At 34.9% G+C, this 25,139-nt stretch overlaps 1 protein-coding gene across 1 annotated transcript in view; it reads right to left on the reverse strand.

The window, feature by feature from the left end:
- actr2b (actin related protein 2b) overlaps positions 1 to 25,139 on the reverse strand; it is a 25,374-nt gene continuing 235 nt past the window's right edge. The window contains exons 2-9 of the mRNA XM_051125502.1: positions 21,787 to 21,897; positions 16,368 to 16,583; positions 12,885 to 12,957; positions 12,621 to 12,757; positions 9,712 to 9,861; positions 6,844 to 6,989; positions 6,516 to 6,648; positions 1 to 3,414 (exon numbers count right to left, since the gene is read on the reverse strand). Coding sequence (XP_050981459.1) covers positions 3,244 to 3,414; positions 6,516 to 6,648; positions 6,844 to 6,989; positions 9,712 to 9,861; positions 12,621 to 12,757; positions 12,885 to 12,957; positions 16,368 to 16,583; positions 21,787 to 21,897 — 1,137 coding nt within the window. The 3' untranslated portion in view covers positions 1 to 3,243. The remainder of the gene's footprint in view (positions 3,415 to 6,515; positions 6,649 to 6,843; positions 6,990 to 9,711; positions 9,862 to 12,620; positions 12,758 to 12,884; positions 12,958 to 16,367; positions 16,584 to 21,786; positions 21,898 to 25,139) is intronic.

Here is a 25,139-nt window from a genome sequence, read left to right on the forward strand (position 1 = left end):
TATATGTATAAATCACATTCTTTATTTAAACCATCATTCGGCAGTTATGCTGTGATCCAAAAGAGAGAAAAAAGCTCCACTTATATAATATTGTGCTTGGCACTTGATAAAATGTATTTAAAATAATAGCGGACAAATATATAATGTCTCCAATATAGGCATGAGACAAAAAAGGCAGAACACGCAATTATCAATGTATTTGTTATGTACTATAACAATACTTTCTAACCTCATTTACACAGAAATAGCATCATTGATTTAGTCAAATAAAAGAAACTGTCTGACTGATATTGCAGAAGGTTGTTTATTATTATTATTTTATTCTATGCCAGACACAGCACTGCAAGAGAAAATTAATAAAAAGTAAAAAAACAACAGCAATAATTACAATAACAAATGGACTAACAGAATTCAAACAAATCCCATCTTCTTTGAAGTATATATATGTATATATATATATATATGAGCAACATAAAACTTCAGTTGTAGCTGTTGAAACTGTATGTTGAACAATTTCCAAAGGCAGACCTGGCCTGCTTGATAAATACATTAGTAAAAATCCCACAGACTCTCCATCCAAACTCTAAAAAAAACCACTTATGAGTAACGCGAGCCCCTCTTGTTATTCTGGACAAGCACATGACACGCTAACAGGGAAACGGGACCAAATGGGCTAAAGCTCCATGACCACACTGGAATCAAAATAACCATAATAAGTTTTGGTTGCTCAGTTTCAGTTGTCGTAACGCTGGCAGAGAACAGCAATTTCCTCTGGAAAGGAAAAATGTTTTTTGTTTCTGCCCTTACATTACGCACTGATGAAAACGCGTTTGTGTCTCTGTCACCGGACTGACATACGCTACAACGCATCCTGTCACGAACGGGGTGCGGCGAGGATTCATTACAGCTTATAATAGTCTTAGCAGTAATACAGAAGTGATGACGGTGCCTGTCATAAGTGTTTGTGAGCTTTGGTGTTAAATACTGCTCGGCACCGACTGGGTCATTTCTGTCATGCAGTACTGTGTCATTCCAGACACTTAAACTTCATTCATTAAAAATTAATTATTTAGACTAATGGCAGGAAGTAAATAACCTGCCTGACAGGTCGGAAGGAAAGAGCTAAAGTTAGACATTGCTCAGAAAGGGATTGAGACTCAAAGTAATTGTTTTATAATTCATTGGATATGTGTGATTATGATTTCTGTAATTTTCTGTAATTCAAATATTTGAAATGATTCAGGGTGACACAAGTCACAAATTACAAAACATCACAGAATTTATGAAATTAATTACTAATATGTAAAGATGCTTGTGCTGTTTTGATGTCATGTCCTTGCGTTCTGTTAGTTCAGCAGATAATGTGAATTACTTTAAAACAATTAAAAAATACACTACCAGTCAAAAGTTTTTGAACAGTAAGATTTTTAATGTTTTTTAAAGAAGTCTCTTCTGCTCAGCAAGCCTGTATTCATTAGATTTTGAAATATTGTTACTATTTAAAATAACTGTTTTCTATTTGAATATATTTTAAAATGCAATTTATTCCCGTGATTAAATGCTGAATTTTTAGCATCAGTACTCCACAGTCAAATGATTTGGTGCTCGGAACAGCATTTATCTGAAATAGAAATCTTTTGTAGCATTATGCATCTTTACCATCACTTTTGATCAATTTAAATCATCCTTGCTAAACTATTTAAGTATTAATTTTTATAATTTATACTAAAAAAAGCTTGTTATTTCAGATAAATGCTGATTTTTGAATCTTTCTATTTATTAAAGAATCCTGAAAAAATGTACTCAACTGTTTTAAATATTGAACAGCAAATCAGCATATTAGAATGATTTCTGAAGGATCATGTTACACTGAAGACTGGAATAATGATACTGAAAAAAAAATCAACTTTGAAATCACAGAAATTTTAAAACATTCAAATAGAAAGCAGCTATTTTACATAGTAAAAATATTTCACAATATTACTGCTTTTGCTGTATTTTGGATCAAATAAATGCATGTTTGGTGAGCAGAAAAGAATGCTTAATAAAAAAAAAAACCTTACGGTTCAAAAACGTTTGACTGGTAGTGTAAAAAAAGTGTAAAAAAAAAAACAACTATTTCTTAATAAAATTAATACAATACTTAATCGTGAAACTACAAAAAATAAAATTAATATGATTTTCATCTTTAAAACCTGAGTTTTAAATTGTATTCAAGATATACATTTATAATTTGTCATTTAAATTATATACTACCATTTAAAAGTTTGTAAGATTGGTCAATATCTTTTTTTTTTTTTTTTTTTTGAAATAAATGAATACTTATGTATAGGATTATAGGACTACAGTATTTAACATTTGAAGTGGATCAAAACCTTTCATTAAATTTGTAATACCTGAATACCTGTTCTTGTTTTAGGACAACTTTGATGAACTTTTTTTGATCCACTTCAAATGTTGACTACTGTAAATTGACCTAAAGTGACAGTAAAGACAGTAAAACATTCTATTATTTCAAATAAATCCTGGAAAAATGATCACAGTTTCCACAACATGGATGATAATAAGAAATATTCATGAGCATAATATGCTGATTCTGAAGGATCATGTGACACTGAAGACTGGAGTAATGATGCTGAAAATTCAGTTTTGCAAAAGAATTATAAAAAATCATATATATATATATATATATATATACACATACATACATATACATATACATATATATGTATATATATTTTTATTTTTTATATATATTTTTTTATTTAAATTGTATTACTATTTCACAATGTTTTTACTGTATTTTTCATCAAATAATTGCAGCCTTGGAGAGCAGAAAAGATTTCTTTAAAAAAAAAAAAAAATGTATATGTATATGTATATATATATATATATATATATTAGCGACCACAAACTTTTACATTTATAGAATATATTATAATATATTAAAATGATATTTATATATGAAGGGGAAAAGAAAATGTACTGCAAAGCAGGAATGACCCGATCGCCGCTAACGCTGTGCCGACAGCACACAAACATATGTCAGCGCAGTGACAGAGAAGCAAACACAACCCAACACAAAACCAGCAGTCCCCTTCATAATCCAAACCCATAAATCCGCACCTGATGACAAGATTCAGTGGCAGAGCAGGCTGAACAAAAGAGATGGGTGACGTAAAATAGACGCATTAACAGATGCAGGGGTCGTGGGACGCGTTTTTCCGAGAAGCGCATCCGTGTTTATCTGACGGTGACGCCGAGCTTCTCCAGAACGCGCACGCCCTTTTCCTGATACTCCTCCCGCGTCAGCCAGAAGTTGTCCTTGTCTTTCATGATGTCAGCCAGCACCGCCCCACCCAGAAACACCATGTGCTTGCGGCGGGGAGGGTCCTCGATCCGGATCTTGAATTTCTATGGGGGTATTAAATAGACAGCGTGACCAGATTTTCAGGGGAGTGGAACAGAACGGACACTGACTGACCCACATACCAGAAAACGCTTTCAATGGATCTCTTTAATACACATAAAAAGCACACACTGTCCGGTTGGGAATCGAGCGGCAAACCCAAATGGGAGAATAATGAGGTGTACGGCGTACGCGGAGCCTGTGTTCTGCGTTCATCCGCTCTCTGAACGGGCTATAAACAGGTGGCTGAAAGGGTCTCATGGAGGCCTTCGTGTCAAGTCGATTGCTTTTTAATTTGCCTTAAACACAGTTCGGGGATAAGCAGACAGACACGCCGCTCGACCGTATCGGGCATGCCATCTGTAATTGATCATCTATATATAGTGGCCCGACATGCGGCCCACTCTGAGGCTCCCCAAAATGCTTTTCCAGGCCAATGGCCAGGTTTTAAATGAGATGGAGCTTAGTTGGGCAGTCTGGGGCGTTGTGTGTAACTGAGGCCGTTTAGCGGTATGGACACAGGAGCAGGTGATGCAGCCCCACCTGCTGGTGCACAGGAGGCATTACGACACATCTGTGTGTTTTTGAAGTCTAAATACTTTCATCTGTCCCAGAAAAACCCTTTAAAGACTGTTGTTTCATATTTGATAAGAAATTTCAAAGCCCTAAAACATCAACACAATCAAAATGCTGCTAAAAACTGTCATCTGACTGATAAGCGTACACTTTTTTTAGTAAGTAAAAGGCATTTTATAATTTTAAACATCCTGCGAGGTTCACATGTCTTTTTGCTGTGAATCTTTACTGACTTTAACAGAGTAAATGTAAGAATAACCTTTATATTTAGGGATGCACCGAATTTTTGGCTGTTTTTCTCTTTCGGACGAAAACTGAAAATGCCATTTCAGCCGAAAATGTAACAGTTATATCTGATTCTGTTGTGTAAAACTAAATAAAAATAATATATTGATATTTAATATTATTTTATTTTATGTCCAATTTTATTGTGTGTTTTATTGTGTTTTTTTTTTAGTAAAAGTGTGGTTATTTTATTGAATTTAGTGTCATTAGTGTCATTAAAATTGAGTTAAAAAAAAAAAAATCATACAAAATTACTTACATTTTTAAAAAAATAATAAAAAATTATTTAAAAAAACTGAGTATCAAATATGATCTTCAGGCTTTTCAGAAACATTTATTTGTTAATTTCATTGTATGTTTTGCCTCACAATAAAAATATGAGCTGAAAATATAAAAGTTATATCTGATTCTGTTGCATAAATCTAAATAAAAATAATATATTCATATTTAATATTATTTTATTTTATGTCCAGCTGTATTATGTTATTTTCAGTAAAAGTGTGGTTATTTTACTGGCGTGTGTTTTTAAAATTTAGTGTTGTTAAAATGAGTTAATTTAAAAAATCTTCCAAAATAACTTTATATTATTTACTAAAATAGTAAATAATTCTTACAAAGCATTTTCGGTTTCAGTTTTTAGCCAAGTGGATCCAGAATTTTCAGTTTCGGTCTAGAATTTTAATTTTGGTGCATCCCTGTTTATATTGTTAGTGATTTTTCACCATGAAAATTTTACTGGACTGAAGAAACTTGATATTACTTGATAATCCATACATTATACATTACTTTTAAAAAATAATAAAAAATCATTTTAAAATTTGAGTATCAAATATGATCTTCAGGCCTTTGAGGAACGTTAATTTGTTCATTTCATTGTTTCATAGTGCATTGCATTACATGTTTTGCCCCACAATAAAAATATGAGCCAAAAATATAAAATTTATGTCTGATTCTGTTGCATAAATCTAAATAAAAACAATATATTTAATATTATTTTATTTTATGTCCAGTTTAATTGTGTTATTTTCAGTAAAAGTGTGGCTATATTACTTGCTTGTGTTTTTAAAATGTAGTGTTGTTAAAATTATTGAGTTAATTTTAAAAATCCTACTAAAATCGTAAATAATTCTTACAAAAAATTATATAAAATATTTCACTTTGAACATTTACTAGACTGAAGACACGTAGGTTTGCTTGATTATCCATTAATACATTACTTACTTTTTAAAAAATAATAAAAAATCATTTTAAAATTTGGGTATCAAAGATGATCTTCAGGCTATTGAGGAGCGTTTATTTGTTCATTGCATTGCATTGCATTATATGTTCTACCCCACAATAAAACTGAGATTTAATCATAAAACTAAACATTTAAAAATCTTACAATGACATAACATTCAGATACAGAGAGATGCAAGTACTCTGCTATAAATATCTTATAGATTTACATGACAAGCTATGAGAAGTTCTTACTTTCATTTTTGGCCATATAAATATCAGCAACTCCACTAAATTTAATATTTTGCTCAATTTAAGTCTCTGTATAAAACTGAGGTGTTCTTCGCCTCCTAAGAAAATTATATGAACCATAAAAGCCTGTCGTATCAAATATAACACTCAACAAAAATACACACTTTTTTCTAACTTTTTTTTTTTTTTTTTAAACTACAGTCAACTATAAGTAAACCATCCTTACAATGATATAAACATTGACTTTTTGGCACTTTCACAGTGTTGCTAAATCATTGTGAATAATCAGTCTATCACACAGCTCGACTTGTAAAAACATTAAAGGCATAGTTCACCCAAAAAATGAAAATTCTGGCATTAATTGCTCGCCTTTATGTCGTACCAAACCTTTAAGACCTTTGTTCATCTTAGAACACAAATTAAGATATTTTGAAAGAAATCCAAGAGCTTTAAGACCCTGCGTAAACAGCAACGCAACTACCATATTCAAGGACAGGAAAGGTAGTAAGGACATCATTACAAATAGTCCATGTGACATTAGTGGTTCAACCTCATGCACCAGTTACTCAAAAGCTCTCGGATTTCATCAAAAATATCCTAATTTGTGTTCTGAAGATGAACGAAGGTCTTACAGTTTTGGAAGGACTTGAGGGTGAGTAATTAATGACAGAATTTTCATTTTTAAATGAACTCTCTCTTTAAAACTTAAATGCAGCTGGATTATTTTTGTCTGCTGGATGACACGTTTACACGTGCGCAGAAATGGAAAACTTACCGAGAGCTTGTCAACGTCACCCTTCAGTACCCGCTCTAGATAAAGCTGTTTAAGTTCCCTCTCTAGTCGAGAGGGCAGACCAGGGTACATAGTGGATCCTCCTGACAGAACAATGTGTTTATAGAACTCAGCCCTGAGGAAGAGAGAGAGAGAAGGGAAGCACAGATAAAACACACAGTGAGATTCACTGATACTGGAGGGGTGAAGGGTGAAGTTACTGAAATGACAAGATGATCTTTGGATGATGGTTTGTTTATGTTAGTGTCACATAATGAGACATAACTGTGTAGTGTATACTGGAGGAAGTAGATGTGGAACTAGAGCTCACCTGGTGTCAATGTCTGCAGCTTGAATGGTGTTGAAGAGAAGTTCAGCCACTCCGACCCCTTCCACGTTAATGAGGTGAGGCTGGAACAGAGCTTCTGGGGCCTCAAACCGCTCACCTCCTACCTTAATAACTCTGCCATCAGGGAGCTGGAGAACAAAGAGTATAAAAACATTTAAGGCTTTAAATCAGTCACCCTGCCAATTAATAAATATGATTTAAATAGGGTTGCCAATACATTAAAAATTCACAATATATATGTTATGCTTTTGCTAAAGATATAAAATGACTACTTTCCTAAAGACGCTATTAGACTTTCCAGTCCACCCCTATTTTCTGCGTCTTCAAATTAAATTGAGTATTAAATTCTGCAAAGTCAGCGTTAGAATTCATACAGCTGAAGTCAAAAGTTTACATACACCTTGCAGAATCTGCTAAATGTTCATTATTTTACCGAAATAAGAGGGATCATACAAAATGCATGTTATTTTTTATTTAGTACTGACCTGAATAAGATATTTCACATAAAAGATGTTTACATACAGTTCACAAGAGAAAATAAGTTGAGTTTATAAAAATGACCCATACACTTGATTCTTAATTCTGTGTTTTTACCTGAATGATGTTTTGTTTTTTTATTTAGTGATAGTTTTTGAGTTCCTTGTTTGTCCTGAACAGTTAAACTGCCTGCTGTTCTTCAGAAAAATCCATCAGATCCCAAAAATTATTTCGTTTTTCAGCACTTTTGTGTATTTGAACCCTTTTCAACAATGACTGTATGATTTTGAGATCCATCTTTTCACACTGAGGACAACTGAGGGACTCATATGCAACTATTACAGAAGGTTCAAACACTCACTGATGCTCCAGAAGGAAACACAATGCATTAAGAGCCGGGGGTGAAAACTTTTGAAAAGAATAAAGATGTGTACATTTTTTTTTATTTTGCCTAAATATCATATTTTTTGTTCATTTAGTACTGACCTTCAGAGGCTACAGAAGATACTTGCATGTTTCCCAGAAGACAAAATAAGTTAAATTTACCCTGATCTTCAAATTAAAAAAGTTTTCACCCCCCAGCTCCAAAATTGCATGTTTTTTTTTTTTTTTTTTTTTTTTTTTTTTTTTTTTTTTTTTTTTTTAATAAAATACAAATAAAAATGCTCCCTTATGGAGTCCCTTATGCACATTTATTTGATCAAAAATACAGTAAAGGAAGAGTAATACTGATAAATATTATTACCAGTTAAAATAACTGCTTTTCATTTAATTATATTTTAAAATGTCATTTATTCCTGGGATGCAAAGCTGAATTTTCAGCATCATTTTTCCAGTCTTCAGTGTCAAATAATCCTTTAGAACTCATTCTAATATGCTGGTTTGCTGATCAAGAAACATTTATGATTATCAAAGTTGAAATCAGTTGTGCTTCTTAAAATTGTTGTGGAAAGTGTGGTATATTTTTTAGGATTTGCTATTAAAATGGCCCCCCCGACTGAGCCTGGTTTCTCCCAAGGTTTTTTTCTCCATTTGTCACCGATGGAGTTTTGGTTCCTTGCCGCTGTCGCCTCTGGCTTGCTTAGTTGGGGACACTTTATCTTCACTTTATCTTCACACAATATTGTATTTTATTTTGTTGTATTTGATTAACTACCTTTACCTGAAAATTGAGTGTTTACTGTTGCCTTTTGCATTGTTGATGTACTATTTCCTATTTAATACTGTACAGCCGCCTTGTCACAATTCTGTATTGTTAAAGGCGGTATATAAATAAAGGTGATTTGATTAAAAAAAAATAATAATAAATAAAAAAAACAACCTCACTTATTCGAAATAGAAACTCTTTTGAAATACAATAAATTGCTTTACTTTCACATCTGATTTATGTATTGCATCCTAGCTGAATTAGGCAATTCTTTCTTTTAAAAGTGATTTGTGACTTGCATTATTAAACTGTCTCCAGTCTCAAGGTGAACAAGTATTTACAATTTATGATAAGCAACCAGGCTGATAAATACTGTGGTATATAACCACACCTCATGTCAACATTTGTCTGGTTTCTTATCACATGCTTGACAACTTCAAATTGACCTTGATCATGAGATGTTCCTGTTAGACAGGCTGAACCGAGCAAAGTCTCAGGTCTGAAGGGTAACCCACAGCCGAGCATAACCCGGATGACTAATGAGAAAATGGCGTCGGGTGTGTGGGAGTATATAAAGAGCCCATTGAGGAGTGTCCAGAGGTCGGAAATGCAGAGCTTCCCAGCTGGGGAAGGACTGTGGCCATGCAGGAAATGATGTTACATGCTGGTTAAGCAAGTAACACAGCCACACAGACTTACTTGTTTCAAAACTTGCTTGTTTGAGTCTTTTTTGAAAAGAAAAGGCTTAGAAACGAACTCAAAAGAAACACCACACCCATGCCTACAAACGCAAAGTAAAGAAGGAACTTTGCACTGTGTGTGCGACGTGTAAAACTCTGAACGACTTGTCAGCGACCGCTGCCCCCTTGAGGCCGCTCGGCTTTATCACACTTCCAGCAGCCAATCAGAATCCAGCAGAGTGTGGCGTCTTACAGACAGGATGTCAAAGTGTAGACTGAAGAATTTCCCTGCTGCTAAATCCAATCCAAAGAGCATATCACCATGGAAACGCAGAACACTTACGCATCCCAGCGGGAAATCTGTGAAACCACATACTAAAAATCCCAGCCAGAAAAACCTCTGCCTCACATACTGTAACATCTGAACTGTAACTTTCGAACAGCGAGAAGGATACTTTCACCCTGCAGGCCGTTAACACCTTTTTAGAACGCACGCTTGTGTTAAAACGGTTCGTGAAATTCCCCCTAGTGTCACATAAAACTGACCGTGTAGGACTCCACCAATACGGTGGTCTCCAGAGCAAGCTTCTGCTCCTGCTCGATGTTGTATCCCACGTAGCAGAGCTTCTCCTTCATCATGCGTACCGTCTCAAAGTCTGCAGAGTGGTTGAAGGCGTATCCTCGCAGCAAGAGCAACTGTTTAACAGAACAGAAAAAACATTTAATATATTGTATGGAATATAAGTCACGTTTTTTTTAATCATGTGTTGATTAATCAATGTGCTGACTTATATTCATAAGCCATAACACATAAAGATACATAAGTTGCAATCAAAATTATTCAACCCCCCCAGAGACCGCAGTACTTTAGAAATAAAAGCTTTTCTGAAGATCCGGTAGTTTATAAAAATTGCATCTGAAACTGTTTACTGGCATATTAAAAGTGATAATGTTAATATATTATGTAATGTTTTTAAATAATAGGATTTTTTAATAGCACAGCTATGTCATAATCATTCAACCCTTATTTAACTGTTTTTAAGTCACTTATTTTTAAGGTAGGGAACAAAATTGTGTTAAAACTAGGGCTGTCAAATTATTAATAGCAATTAATTGCATACAAAATAAAGTTTGAGTTTGCCTAATATATGTGTGTGTACGGTGTCTAATTATTATGTATATATAAATACAAACACATTCATTTGTATATTTAAGAGAAATATGTTATTTATGTAGTATTTATATATTTATATATATATAAATTACATAAAAATATAATAAATACATACACTTTCAAATATTTTTTTAATATATACATGAATGTGTTTGTATTTATACAGCATCTTAGAAAAGTGAGTACACACCTCACATTTCAGCAATCATTTTAGTATATCTTCTCAAGGCACAATACTATAGAAACGAAACTTGGATATATTTGAGTAGTCAATGTATATTTACTGTCCCCTAAAAATAACATCTAATACTGTCAAAACAGCTGGCAACAAAAGTGAGTACACCCTAAGTGAACTTATCAAAACTGTGTCCAAAGTGTCAATATTTTGTGTCAAACCATTGTTATCTAGCACTGCCCTAATCATTCTGGGCATGAAATTTGCCAGAGCTGCACAGGTTGTTGCTGGGATTCTCTTCAAATCCTCTATAATGACATCATGGAGCTGCTGGATGTTAGACACATGGTGCTTCTCCACCTTCCACTTGAGGATGCCCCATAGGTGCTCATTAGGGTTCAGGTCAGATCACCTTCACCTGCACCTTCCTCAGCAAGGCATTTGTCATCTTGGTGGTGTTTGGGGTCATTATCATGTTGGAAAACTGCTGTTCAGCCCAGTTTCTGAAGGCAAGGCATCATGTTCTGCTTCAGAAATGTACAGTACATAATGGAACCCATGTTTCCCTCAATGAACCGCAGCTCCCCAGTACCAGCAGCACTCATGCAGCCCCAGACCATGATGCTACCACCACCATGCTTGACTGTAGGAGAGACACAATTTTCTTGGTACTCCTCACCAGGGCATCACCACACATGCTGGACACCATCTGAGCCAAACAAGTTAATCTTAGTCTCATCAGACCATAGGACATGGTTGCAGTAATTCATGCTCTTGGACAGGCTGTCTTCAGCAAACTGTTTGCGGGTTTTCTTGTAAGCCAGCTTCAGAAGAGGCTTCCTTCTTGGATGACGCCAATGCAAACCGACTTCTTGTAGTGTGCAGCGTATGGTCTGAGCACTGACAAGCAGACCGTCTACTTTTGCAACCTCTAAAGCAATGCTGGCAACACTCATGCAGCTATTTTTTGAAGCCAGGTTCTGCACCAGACGCACAGAACAAGCACTCAACTTCGTTAATCGACCCTTGCGAGGCCTATTCCGAATAGAACCTGTCTTGGAAAACCTCTGTATGACCCTGACCACTGCACTGTAATTGTTTCAGGTTGTTACTGAACCTCTTATAGCCTAGGCCATCTCTGTGGAGAGCAACCATTCTAATTCTCAATTCTTCAGAGAGTTCTTTGACATGAGGTGCCTTGTTGAACATCCAGTGGTCAGTATGAGAGAACTGTACTCAAAGCACCAATTTTTAACTGCTCTAATACAAGATACGCAACTTTGTATGGTCCTGTCAAGCAGACAAAAAGATGGACATGATGAATAGGACATGTGGCTTTGCATGGTTAAATGACACAGTGCTGTTATCACTTTTGTACTCACTTTTGTTGCCAGCTATTTTGACAATAATGGCTGTATGTTGAGTTATTTTCAGGGCACAGTAAATACACACTGCTATACAAGCTGCACATTGACTACTCTAAAATATATCCACGTTTCATTTCAACAGTATTGTCCCTTGAGGAGATATACTAAAATGATTGCTGAAATGTGAGGGGTGTACTCACTTTTGTGAGATACTGTATATACATCATAATTACACACAGTAAACACACATATATTAGGCAAACTTTTATTTTGTATGCGATTAATCATGATTAATCGTTTGACAGCCCTAATCAAAACACAATTACCGGTGATCTGAAAGTTTTTCAGGCGAGAAATTAACCAAGACTGTAGTAGAGAGGTGACAGAAGCTTCTAAGTGCTTACAGGCAGCATTTACTGGTGGTTTAAAAGAACAAATGATTCTGCACAAAATGTGACTTTTAGGGGTTGAATAATTTTGAACATGAATGTTTAGAGCCAATTTGAATTTTATCATGATTCATTAATATTACATTATCAAAATCACTCAAATGTGTTTTAATAAATTTTCTCTAATGGTTTACTGATGCCTTTGTTGAATTGTTCTCATGTTGTTCTCTGCAGTAAAACGCATTGTAGTTCAAGGTCGTTGAATAATTTTGACTGCAACTGTACGTCTGCGTGTCAAATAAGGAAGTCAAAACATGTCAAACACTTCACAATTCAAAAATACTGCATACCTTAATGAGATAGCGTGTAATGTCTCGTCCCGCGATGTCCAGTCTCCTTGTAAGATGGGGCAGAGAGAAGCCCTCGTACACAGGACAAATGTGGGTGACTCCATCGCCTGAATCCACCACTACCCCTGTCAACAGGCCTGGGTGTAGCGCAACAGACAAATATTGATACAATGTCTGAAATAAGCTCCACACTGATAGTTGACGTACTAGGTACAAACAAATGTTTGCCAAATCAACATGCTTAAGTTGAACAGGATAACTCACCTTGGGCATAAAGCGTCAGAACAGCCTGGATGGCGATGTAAACACCTGCAAATTGGTATGTCTCAAACATGACCTAAAGGACAGTGGGACAAACACAAATACAAACCAACTTTGGAAACTTTTAGAAATATCACTATAATAACACCAGACCCTTATTACCCCAGTTCCAAAAGACTTCCCTTTCTCTAAAAAGCTCTGTTGCTCATCACAGATGTATGTACTGTATATCAGCTATTTTACAACATCGTCAAATAACTATTTATCCAGTTTCAACGCATAAGGGCCATTCCGTGTCAAGTCAACCAAATTTCAGAAACCTCTCTGGCTCAAATTTTTAATTTCACTAATATTTTTTTCTAAAGAAAGATAAACGTGTAATAATGAAAGCCAAAATATTAAATGTCATGGGTGAATATTTATTGAGTAATTTACTATTGTGTAGAGGGGGGTCAAAATGGCAATTTTCACCTGAGATTCAGAGCCAAATTATAGGAGGGTTAAAAATGACTTCAGAAAGATGGCAGCATTATTATGTTATTTTTACAAAGAGATTGGTAGTTCTGTTAATAAAATCAGTTGATTTTAGCAATCTTTGTTGCATTGTGTTTAAATGATGACCATTCATAAATAGGGAAACAGCACTTTTCAAGTTTTTTTCTCCAAAGTTTTCAGGCCTGTAACTCAAAAAGTATTAGAGACACCATAATGCCCTTCTAGATATACAAACTTCCCTTTTGGCATCTTCATTTTTAAGGCCCTATATGATTCGGTTCCAGAGATATTGGAATTTCAATATGGTTCCAGGTATAAATCATTAAATTGTACACATTTACAGTGGTCAGAAACCAAATGTGGGTCACTTTGCAAAAATATTGTTTGAAGAACAAATAATGTTGACACTAGAGATGTGTCTTATTTCCTTCTGTCAAAACAACTGCATACCTGAGTGCCATAAATATTCTTTTTCCAAAGTTTGCATGCCTATAACTCAAGTACTATTGATAAACATTTGGTTTACAATCACTGAAAATGGGTAATGTTCAATCTGAAAATGAAGCCTTATTGAGACCCCTATATCTCTGGGACTAAACGATCTAAGGCCTTGTAAGAAAAGTTTATTAGGAACTAGAATCTAAAATTATATTGCAATATCTTTAATACTTCTTGAGTTATAGACACGCAAACTTTGGAAAAAGAATACTTGCAGCACTCAGACAGGTATGTTCAATGCAGTTTAGAAAGAAGGAAACGAGATACATCTCTAGTTTGAACATTATTTGTTCTTCACATCTTTTTTTTTTTTATGGGTCTCATATTTTTACAAATTGACCCACATTTGGTTTTTGACTATTGAAAATGTGTGCAATTTACCACTGGAGCCATATTGAAATTCCAATATCTCTGGAACCGAACCACATATGGCCTTAAAAATGAAGATGCCTAAAGGAAAGTTTGTTAAGGGCCAACATCTAAAAGGTCATTAAAATATCTTTAATAATTTTTGGGTTACAGGCCTAAAAACTTTGGAGAAAAAAAAAAATTGAAAAGTGCTGTTTCCCTACTTAGAATTTACTAACAGACCTTCTAATCTCTGTTTAAGAATAACATTATGATGCTGCCATCTTTCTGAAGTCATTTTTAACCCCCTGTAATTTGGCTCTAAATCTCAGGTGAAAATTGCCATTGTGCTCCCCAGCAAAATAATAGCAAAATAATAAAAAAAAAGCAAAATAATAAAAAAAAATAATAATTGAGCAGGGGACCTCTGGTTGAGCTAACAAGGAACGAGCCATAAGTGATGTATTTCCTCTAAATGTGCAAAACCTCATTAATACTTCACTACAGCTAAATAACTAGAAGCTATCTGAGCTACAAACCACTAATATAATATGATAACAAATACCAGTTTGCAACATTAAGCAGCATAACAGACTGTTTTTGTACAACTAAAAATAACTGGAAGCCTCCTACACTTAAGTTACAAACGCCCCTGCTCTTACTTTAAAAATAAGCTGGATAATGTAATAATTCTTTGTTCTTTCAGAGTTGCTGGTCTCAACTGAAGAGTTAAAAGGAAGCAGCTGTTTTTCCAGTAATGCCAAATGCATTTGTTTTTGGTTTGCATCAAAGTAATGAAAACAGAAAATAATTAAATAAGAAGGACCTTTCATTTATAAAGTACTTAAACCACTGGAATATCCACAAGTAGGCATTACAGCATTGAAATGTAATATTTAAACATTTTGGGGTTGAACTTAAATAAATAATTACATTTAATGTATTTAACACTCTTATTCATTGTCAGAATTATTCATACCCGCCACCCCTTTTACATACTATAGAGTTTAAACATGTGATTGTCATTTAAGTCAAAGAATCTGATGATTCTGGAGGGGGTGATGGTGCTGTAGGTGGAGAGCATTACTCGCTGCTGTAATAATGGGCGCTGGGATGAGCCGACAGCTGCAGCTAATTATACATGCTGATGAACTGACTGCACTGCTGCTAGACTCCAGATCCTCCCATAAAACCAGCACTCGAACATCAAAGACAAACGTCTACCCGTTATTTAGAAATGACACTGTTAAACAATAAGGATTAAAGTGTCACAAGTTTTTGAAATGTTGAAAAAATTTAGACAAAAGGCTTTTTCACACCATTTCTGATGTGACAATGACAAAAACGCAAAATACAGTACGGTTTAAATGTTTCTGCAAGATTTTCAATGTTTTATTCTCACCAAGGCTGCATTTATTTGATCAAAAATACAGTACAGTAATACTGTCAAATATTTTTACAAGTCAAAATAACTCTTTTCTATTTGAATATATTTTAAAATGTAATTTATTCCTGTGATCAAAGCTGAATTTTCAGCACCATTACTTCAGTCTTTAGTATCACATGATCCTTCAGAAATCATTCTAATATGCTGATTTGGTGCTCAAGAAACATTTATCAGGATCAATGATGAAATCAGTTGTGCTGCTTAATAATTTTAGTAGAAACCGTGATACAAGATTCTTTGATTTTTCAAGATTCTTTGATATATAATAGGTTAAAAAGCAATTATTTAAAATAGAAATGTTTTGTAACAATGCAAAAATCACTAAATGCATCCTTGTTGAATAAAAGTATTTTTTAAAAAAACCTTACAGATCCCAAACTTTTCAACGGTAGTGTATATGCACAGTTTGTGGCCTTAAAATGGCCCACACTATTTGGAGGTTAGGCCAAACTTGTGTCATACTAATTACTCAGTGAGACGTTTTGAATCTGGATTGATTTCACACTGAACGAGGTGATTTTGCACTACATTAATAAGAAACTTCACCATTATGAACACGAATTATAGCAATACAATACAAATTTAGTAGGGCAGGCTTCGTTGGTCTTTATGGAAAGTATAATTTCCTATTTCATTTCTTTAGATTAGGTGGTAAAATGTGCTTTAGAGTGATTTACATGAACGGTCTGACTACACACCTCTATGATCTTCTCACGGTTCTTGGTCGGGTTCATGGGAGGTTCTGTGAGGAGGATCTTGCAGTTGCGCGAGTTGATATTGAGCTTCTCCGGACCGAAGGTGTAATCCCATAAGTGCTTCATATCATCCCAGTTCCTGACGATGCCGTTCTCCATGGGATAGTTGACCTCCAGCATTGAGCGCAGTTCACTCGCTTCATCTCCCACCATCAGATCCTGAGCAATCACAGATCACAAGTTAGAAAAACCACCTCGCTTCATATGATGACGAAACCAGGTCAATGATACAGTATCCACCAAAAACATTTCAATGTGGCAGCCCAGCATCAGCATTTCCACAACAGATGCACGGCACCGGGAATCTCACGTCCCAGATTTGCCACAGCTGATCCACATTACAGTACGAGGCACAAGGAAGCCTCTGTTACGGCTCATGGAGAGCTCAAGCACAGTAAACACGGCCGCTGGGATGAGATGAGCATACGGACAGATGCTGCACTCGTTCAGTAGAACCAGCATGCACAGAACAGCAGACCTCCATGCACAATGTGTTAGTCATTTTCATTCACAGGCTTCTTTTCTCACAGGTTTAGCATTGACTTTAAAGGAGAAATTCACTTTCAGAACAAAAATGTACAGATAATGTACTCACCCCCTTGTCATCCAAGATGTTTGTGTCTTTCTTCAGTCAGTAAGAAATTATGTTTCTTGAGGAGAAAATTTTCAGGAATTATCTCTATATAGTGGACTTCAATGGTGCTCCCAAGTTTGAACTTCCAAAATGCAGCTTCAAATGGCTCTAAAGAAGAAAGAAGGGTCTTATCTAGCTAAATGATTGGTCATTTTCGTTTTTAAAACAAATTGACAATTTTTGACAATTTATACCTTTTAACCTCAAAAGCTCATCTCTAGGTCTGCATGAAATCTGTTTTTTATTCTGGGTCAGTACAGTCAATACAGTTATGTAAAAAATGTATGTCAAAAAACTCTGATCTCGCTTTCTTCCCCAACTTTAAAAACATCCTACATCGCAGCAGAAGTACCGACCCAGTGTTTACAAAGAGAACATGCAAAGAACATCAAACAGCCTTTACAAAAACAAAATGAAAAACAGCGATGTAGGACAATTTTGATGTTGAAGAAGAAACGAGACGGGAGTTTTTTGACCTACCCTAACTGCATTGACCCGGATTACACAGACTACGCATAGGCATTGCAGAGACGAGACAAGATGAGCATACTCTTCTTCCTCAGCTGGGATCATTTAAAGCCCTTTGAAGCTGCATTTAAACTGCATTTGGGAAGTTCAAACTTGGGGGCACCATTGAAGTCCACTATAAGGTGAGAAATCCTGAAATGTTTTCCTCAAAAAACAAAATTTCTTTACTACTGAAGAAAGAAAGACATGAACATCTTGGATGACAAAGGGGCGAGTACATTATCTGTACATTTTTGTTCTGGAAGTGAACTTCTTTAAGACCCATTTACACTGAAGACAGTATTATATCAATAATTCTAAAGTTTTAATAATTGTTCTAATTACATGAGTATACAACAGAATGAAGAACAACACAATTTAAATCACTTTTGGACCTTTTTTTTACCAGTGGATGATTGGCAGCCAACCAGAATCCAACTAAATGTAAAGACTTCCTGCATTTAAAGCTACAGATGACAAAACTGCAAAGTATTCTTAGAATAAACATGTTTATCATCTGCTGATGTGGATGCTATTATACTTGTAATAGTTATCTTTGTAGTTACTGTTTTTGTTGTAAAAATACCCTTCGTCACTAAGTTCAAACCATTAGTTTCACTGTTGCTACACAATTTTGCAAACTAGATTTTGTTTCATTCAGATTTTTATCTGTGAGTTTAGGCAAGATTTTGTTTAAACCCCTAAATTTTAAACAGATTTTAAAACACTAAGCATCAAACCCTTGCCAACTTCGTAAATGGAGAGAAAAGATCACACACTAACGGACTTACAAATCGCTCTGAAAACAAACATGCAGAAACATGCACCTCGTTGCTACGAGATGCACGACAAATCAAAACAATATGTTTTAAAACTGGCTCGAAATATCAAACGTCTGATCTCCTCTGACTGAATGGAATCATAGCATGACGCTAAAAATTGGCGATGATTGTCTATCATGCACTACATGATTTTCTGTGAAATCCATCAACTCTGACTGCCCGAAATCTGAAGACTCACTTTGACATTCAGCAACTTCTTCAGACAGCAAAATTGGAGTAAAAATCTGGGTAAAAGATGTGCAGTGTATTCCAGCTTTCAGTTTATGCTTTGGTAACCATTATGCAAATAACTCTAATAACTAGCAAGGCCCTGAATGAAGGATTGGATGTTAATTGTGCAGATTATCACAGAGTGCACAAGTACTGTGTGTTCTTTGGCAGGGTTACAGGATGTGTCTGGTAGTGCCATGTGTTTTCAATGGAGCCCTGCTGTCCTTAAATTTCATCTGTCTGACTAACTTCCTGGGTACAGCATGGCTTCAGCAACATTTTGTTTATCTGAGAAGGGAAATGCAGGCTTCTCAAAAAGGAGCTCTGTCTTGTGAACACCAAAGCATCTTTTGTGACACATCAGAATCTATTTAGGGCTCATTAGTTTTCTTCTAGTTCCTCAAACTTTACAGAGGCCAGAGGACACTGAACAGACAGACAGGATGATGGGCAGCTACACGAAGTGCAGAGACATCAACATTTCCCTGCATCTTAAGGCCAACTTCTGCTAAATCTATTTCGGAATGGAGGAGGAGGAAATTAAGCTATAATGTCTGGTGGGGATCTGAAAAGTCGCCAAGTTCTGTGAAAGACATTTGCAGCTTTGAAAACAGAAGACAAAGTGCAGCGTAAGAGCACTTTGAGCAATGCACTGTGGTGAACGCTGGAGTAAGAAAACAAATTATGCAAGACCGAAAAACAAAACTAAATATTAGTGAAAAAGTCTGATTCATTCCCCATGGCAATTTAGATAAATCATTAAACAAACAGAACAAGAAATACTAAGATTAGAAGTAGAGCTGGGTGATATTTCAAACACTAACAACATATTTTGCCAACATTTCAACTTAAGAAAAAGAAACTTCATTTGAGTTGATTCTGTGCGAATTAACTCAAATGGTCAGTGAGACGATTCAAAATGTTTTGTTTCCCAGTTGCATTTTACATATATGCTTTACAATTAAAAATATAAATTAAAAATATGTTTTAAGTAAATATTACTGTATATGTATGTTATTGTATTGTATTGCATGATGCATAAATAAATAAATAAGTAAATAAATAAATAAAGTTCATTTAGTGCAGAGGTCACCAACCACCGCGAGAACGTTCTGGGGAAAACTTGCATTGATATGATGCTCTGTTAGTTATTGTGCATAAATGATTGTTCTAATTATTCTGTACTTTTGTTGTATGCAATTGATATGGAGTAATAATTTGATGATTTCATGTTAAATAAGTAAATAAAAGATTGCTCTTAACTGTCATATAATCTATTAGGGCTTAAATGGTTCGCAGTTGATCCGTGATAGTACGAACCAGGTCCAGACCCCACCATTCGGCATGTGATTTGCAGATTAATTTGCCAATTTACACATTCAAGCTACTTAAAACCACAAGAAGAAACGAAACAGAACTCAATTTGTTACTTACTCTCTGTTCTTGCACACACCCAAAGCGCGCACAAGCATAAAGACGTGTTTCAGACAGCGCAGCATACCGAGTTGATTCCTCTTTCATGTCTCCCCGCATTTAAGATACATACGCAGTTTGCGGTTAGGTCGCAATATTGGAAATATTTTTGTTTTAAACCACAAATGAAGAGACGAATCTACTTCAACATATGACCATATACCCCAGCACACAACTCCCCCCACCCCCGGTGCGCGAGAATATTTTCAAACCGTAACCGGTCCGTGAGGGAAAAAAAGGTTGGAGACCCCTGATTTAGTGGACTACATTAATGTTGTATTTTACTTGTATTAAACATTTTGAATTCAGCTGCTACTACAGCTGAGACAAAAAGCCTTTTAAGCCATTTTAGACCAAATGCATAAATAGAATTGAATACTGTATATACAGTTGAGGTCAAAAGTTTACATACACCTTGAAGAATCTGCAAAATGTTAATTATTTACCTAAATAAGTGGGATCATACAAAATGCATGTTGTTGTCCACAAGAGAAAATAATAGTTGAATTTATAAAAAATATATAGTTTATAAGTTTACGTACACTTGATTCTTAATACTGAATGATCCACAGCTGTGTTGTGTTTTTTTGTTTAGTGATAGTTGTTCATGAGTCCCTTGTTTGTCCTGGACAGTTAAACCGCCCACTGTTCATCTGAAAAATCCTTCAGGTCCCACAAATTCTTTGGATTTTCAGAATTTTTGTGTATTTGAAGCCTACATGTTTCCCAGAAGACATCATAACCTGATCTTCAAATTCCAAAAGTTTTCACCCTTGGCTCTTAATGCATCATGTTTCCTTCTGGAGCATCAGTGAGTGTTTGAACCTCCTGTAATAGTTGCATATGAGTCCCTCAGTTGTCTTCAGTGTAAAAATATGGATCTCAAAATCATACATTCATTGTTGGAAAAGGTTCAAATACACAAAAACGCTGAAAAACCAAAGAATCTGTGGGACCAGAAGGATTTTTCTGAAGAACAGTGGACAGTTTAACTTCAGGACAAACAAGGGACTCATGAAAAACTATCACTAAACAAAAAAACACAGCTGTGGATCATTCATTAAAACACAGTACTAAGAATCAAGTGTATGTAAACTTTTCAATGGGGTCATTTTTATAAATTCAACTATTATTTTCTCTCATGTACTATATGTAAACGTATTTTATGTGAAATATCTTATTCAGGTCAGTACTAAATAAAAAAAAATAAATAACATGTATTTTGTATTATCCCACTTATTTTGGAAAAATAATAATCATTTAATAATCTGCAAGGTCTATGTAAACCTTTGACCTCAACTGTATATTACACTGTTCTGGCTATATCACCCAGCCCTGGTTAAATGAGATATTCTACAAAACAAAAGAAATCAAAGCTCAATAGGCAACTATATGAAAACCACTGGAACACACTCTCCTCAGCAGGCGATCAGTGTTAAACAAAAAACACACGTCGGTCTGCACTTACCATTTTTTTTTTATTCTACTTCATGTGAAGAAAAAGAAGGAAAGAGTGTAAGTGTAAAAAGGGTCAAACAGGAGAGAATGAAGGCTTACTTTACAACAACTAAGCTAAATAAGTTTTACAAATTAACTATGAGAACCCATCGATGAACAGTATTATCTACTGTCAATTATAAAATGCCACAACAAACTCCAGAGTTGGCAGAAAGTAGAGTGAGAATGTAAAGCTCACCTTAATCTCAATGTTGCCCACTTTAGCTGTGGATCGGATGATGGGCCTGCCCACCAGTGCTGGGAAGATGTGTTCTGGGAAGTTGGATCCGGCATAGCCACATTTGACAAACTAAATGTTCGAGAGACAGAGAGAAAAAAGCAATAAAGACAATCATTCATCCTCTACTTGTTTAAACAGAAGAGAAAATAAGACAGCAAAACGAAACAGAATTTTAGACTCTTTAAACACACATTGATGACTGGCCATTGTTAGCATTTGCTATCACAGAATAAACTCTGATGCAAAATGGAGGATGGAATTAATGCAAGTACACTATCCTGCTATTACACGGCTACTTGCCACGTAAGTAAATAATTAGACAAAATATTGATTTGAGTTTAAATATTTTATTTGCTCTTTAAAGCAAAGCTTTTACAAAGAAAAAAGCTTCTAAAAAGGCTTTGAGCCTTACTAATGCATAAAGTACAGTCCTATTACCAATTACACAGCTTTTCACCACATACATTACCAGTCAACAGTTTTTGGACAGTAAAAATTTTACTGTTTTAAGTATGTCTCTTCTACTCACCAAACCTGCATTTATTTGATCCAAAACACATCAAAAGCAGTAATATTGTGGTATATTTTTCCTACTTAAACTCACTATAAAAATATAAATAAATATAATTTTTTCCTGTGAACAAAGCTAAATTTTCAGCATCATTACTCCAGTCTTCAGTGTCACATGATTATTCAGAAATCATTCTAATATGCTGATTTGCTGTTCAAGAAAAATGTTTTATTATTATCAATATTTAAAACAGTTGAGTACATTTTTTTCAGGATTCTATGATTAATATAAACATCCAAGATTAGCATTTATCTGAAATAAAAAGCTTCTGTAACATTATACACTATAATGTTACAAAAGATTTCTATTTCAGATAAATGCTGTTCTACTCAACCTTTCATTCATCAAAGAAACCTGAAAAAAATCTACTCAGCTGTTTTCAAAATAGAATCAGAATTATGTGACTTATTATGCAAATTATGCAAATCAGAATTATGTGACTGGAGTAATGATGTTAAAAATTCAGCTTTGAAATCAAAGGAATAAATTACATTTTAAAATAGACTCAAACAGAAAACAGTTATTTCAAATAGTAATAATATTTCAAAATGTTCTGCTTTTGCTGCACTTTGGATCAAACAAATGGAGGCTTGGTGAGCAGACGAGACTTAAAAAAAACAATAAATAAATAAAAATCTTACTGTCAAAACTTTTAACTGCTAGTGTAAATAAAGACGAGGATATAAAATGTTTACAAACACCTTTAAAAGTATTAATTAGATTTTACTCGAAAATAGCAAATTTACATATAAGCATAAATATAGAAACTATTTATTTTGCAGAATTTGTTCCTGACTTTTCAATGACCTTGCAAGATTTCGTAAGACATTTTAAATTTTTTAATTTCCTCATAATGTTTTCATTAGAATGCAATAAGATGCTTTACGTTTCATCAAATAGTACAACAGAGTGCCATATAGATGACATATTCTTGTAGGAAATACAAAAGTTAGCGTCACCCTGTTTTTGTTTTGTTTTTTGGGGGGTTTTTTTCAAGAAAAAGCACAAATTTCATTGGCTTTTAGATTGCTGCATAAAATAACCTCATAAAATAAATGAACACAACTTCTATAAAAGTCTAAATGCAATTGACACATTAAAAAGCTAAAATTATAGTAAAAAGAATTACACCACAGTCATATGACTTCAGTGTCACACCACTGAGTTTCCAACATCTTTACTTCAAATCTAAAAGTTGAAAAGTTTTAGTTAGACTGCATAAGTGAGAGTATAAATGCAGTAGGCCTATATAAAAACGTTTAACATTTGCAACAGCCTCTGTAGTCCTGTTTAGCAACTTGTTAGCAAAAGCCTTTTTCAAGACACTTCAAAAAAATAGGTGGGGTATCACTCATGAATGTTATGCTGTAGAAAAAAATGTGCAAATAAATTGGGCTTGTGTTAACCACAGACTTTATTTTAGGCCTTCAGTTTGTTTCCGGGCTTTAGGTCTCATTTCTGCGGCATTCTATAGTTAATTTAGTGGTCTTAGTGCATTTTTAATTTTTTTAATATAATTTATTGACTTCAGAGAGCTCTCGAGACTTGCTGCAACAACAAATCAATGTGAATGTAATGAAGTGACTACTACCAGACAACCAACCTAGTCAGAACATCCCATATTGTTTATGATGTTTACTGGTAATTTTCCATCCAAAGCTTTTGGCAGTAGAGCCATAACCTCCAAAAATATACAGAACGGTGGCTGACTGATTGGTTTCATCCCTCACTGACAGTACTCACTCTATAAATCATCACCTACCAATATTTGTTTGCATTAAACTCATTCTCTCGTTTCAAATATTCACCAATTCCAAAAAAGGTCTGACGGCTTTCAGGCTCATTTATTGGTTGTCGGACACGCAGACGCGCTTTCTCTGTGCAAGCTGTGGTTTTAACAGGTGACATCACTTCCTTTTGAGCCTGACTCATGGTTCTCTGTTTCATTGGCTGTCCTGACCTAAACACTTTTGCTATTTACAGCTAAAATATCCCTGGACCATATTACTTCCAGATCCAGAGTGTAAACCTGCCCACGTCACCCACTAGCCAACCATGACATCAGGTTATATGACCACGCCCCCAAATTCCAGGGCAAATGATATCAGGCATTAATCCTGTAATTATGTACAATGATTTCATTTTATAATCTACTAAAGACAGATCTTCGCCGACATTAGTGAAACTTGAATTACAAACCTTTCAACATAGACTAAGGACTAGGAAGTAACATCACCCGGTGCGTGCAATATGCAAAGCTTTATCAAAGCAAGCAGATGATTTCATAACAGGCAGCATTCATAGTGGAGTGGAACGGCATAGATTAACTGTAACCATAGCGATGCAAAATTCATTTTAATATTCTGTTTTGGTAGGAATGGCTGGAGCAAGCTAGCAAGCTAAGATAACCCTGATAGCTGCCGGGCTTGGGGGGTTTTGCTCATGCAACCGACCCATAAACGAAATGTTTATTTGTGCCACTGTTTATATATTATCATATAGCGATATATCAGGATAATATAAGCAAATCGCACACCCACACATTTAGCTAAAACTGTGCTGCTAGCGTCTAATGCAGTCTGTGAAATAAGTAAACACTGTTGTTTAAACAGAAGAAATCTAGAATATAAATCACTTTAGAGTCGAGTAAACCCAGAGAAGAATATGAGGGCAGTGCAAATGCAGCTGTCAGACATTCCTTACAGCTGCGCTAAGCTTTCATGACTTCCTGTTAGGAGTC

This window comes from Labeo rohita, chromosome 13 (assembly GCF_022985175.1).
Source record: "Labeo rohita strain BAU-BD-2019 chromosome 13, IGBB_LRoh.1.0, whole genome shotgun sequence".
NCBI lineage: Eukaryota > Metazoa > Chordata > Actinopteri > Cypriniformes > Cyprinidae > Labeo > Labeo rohita.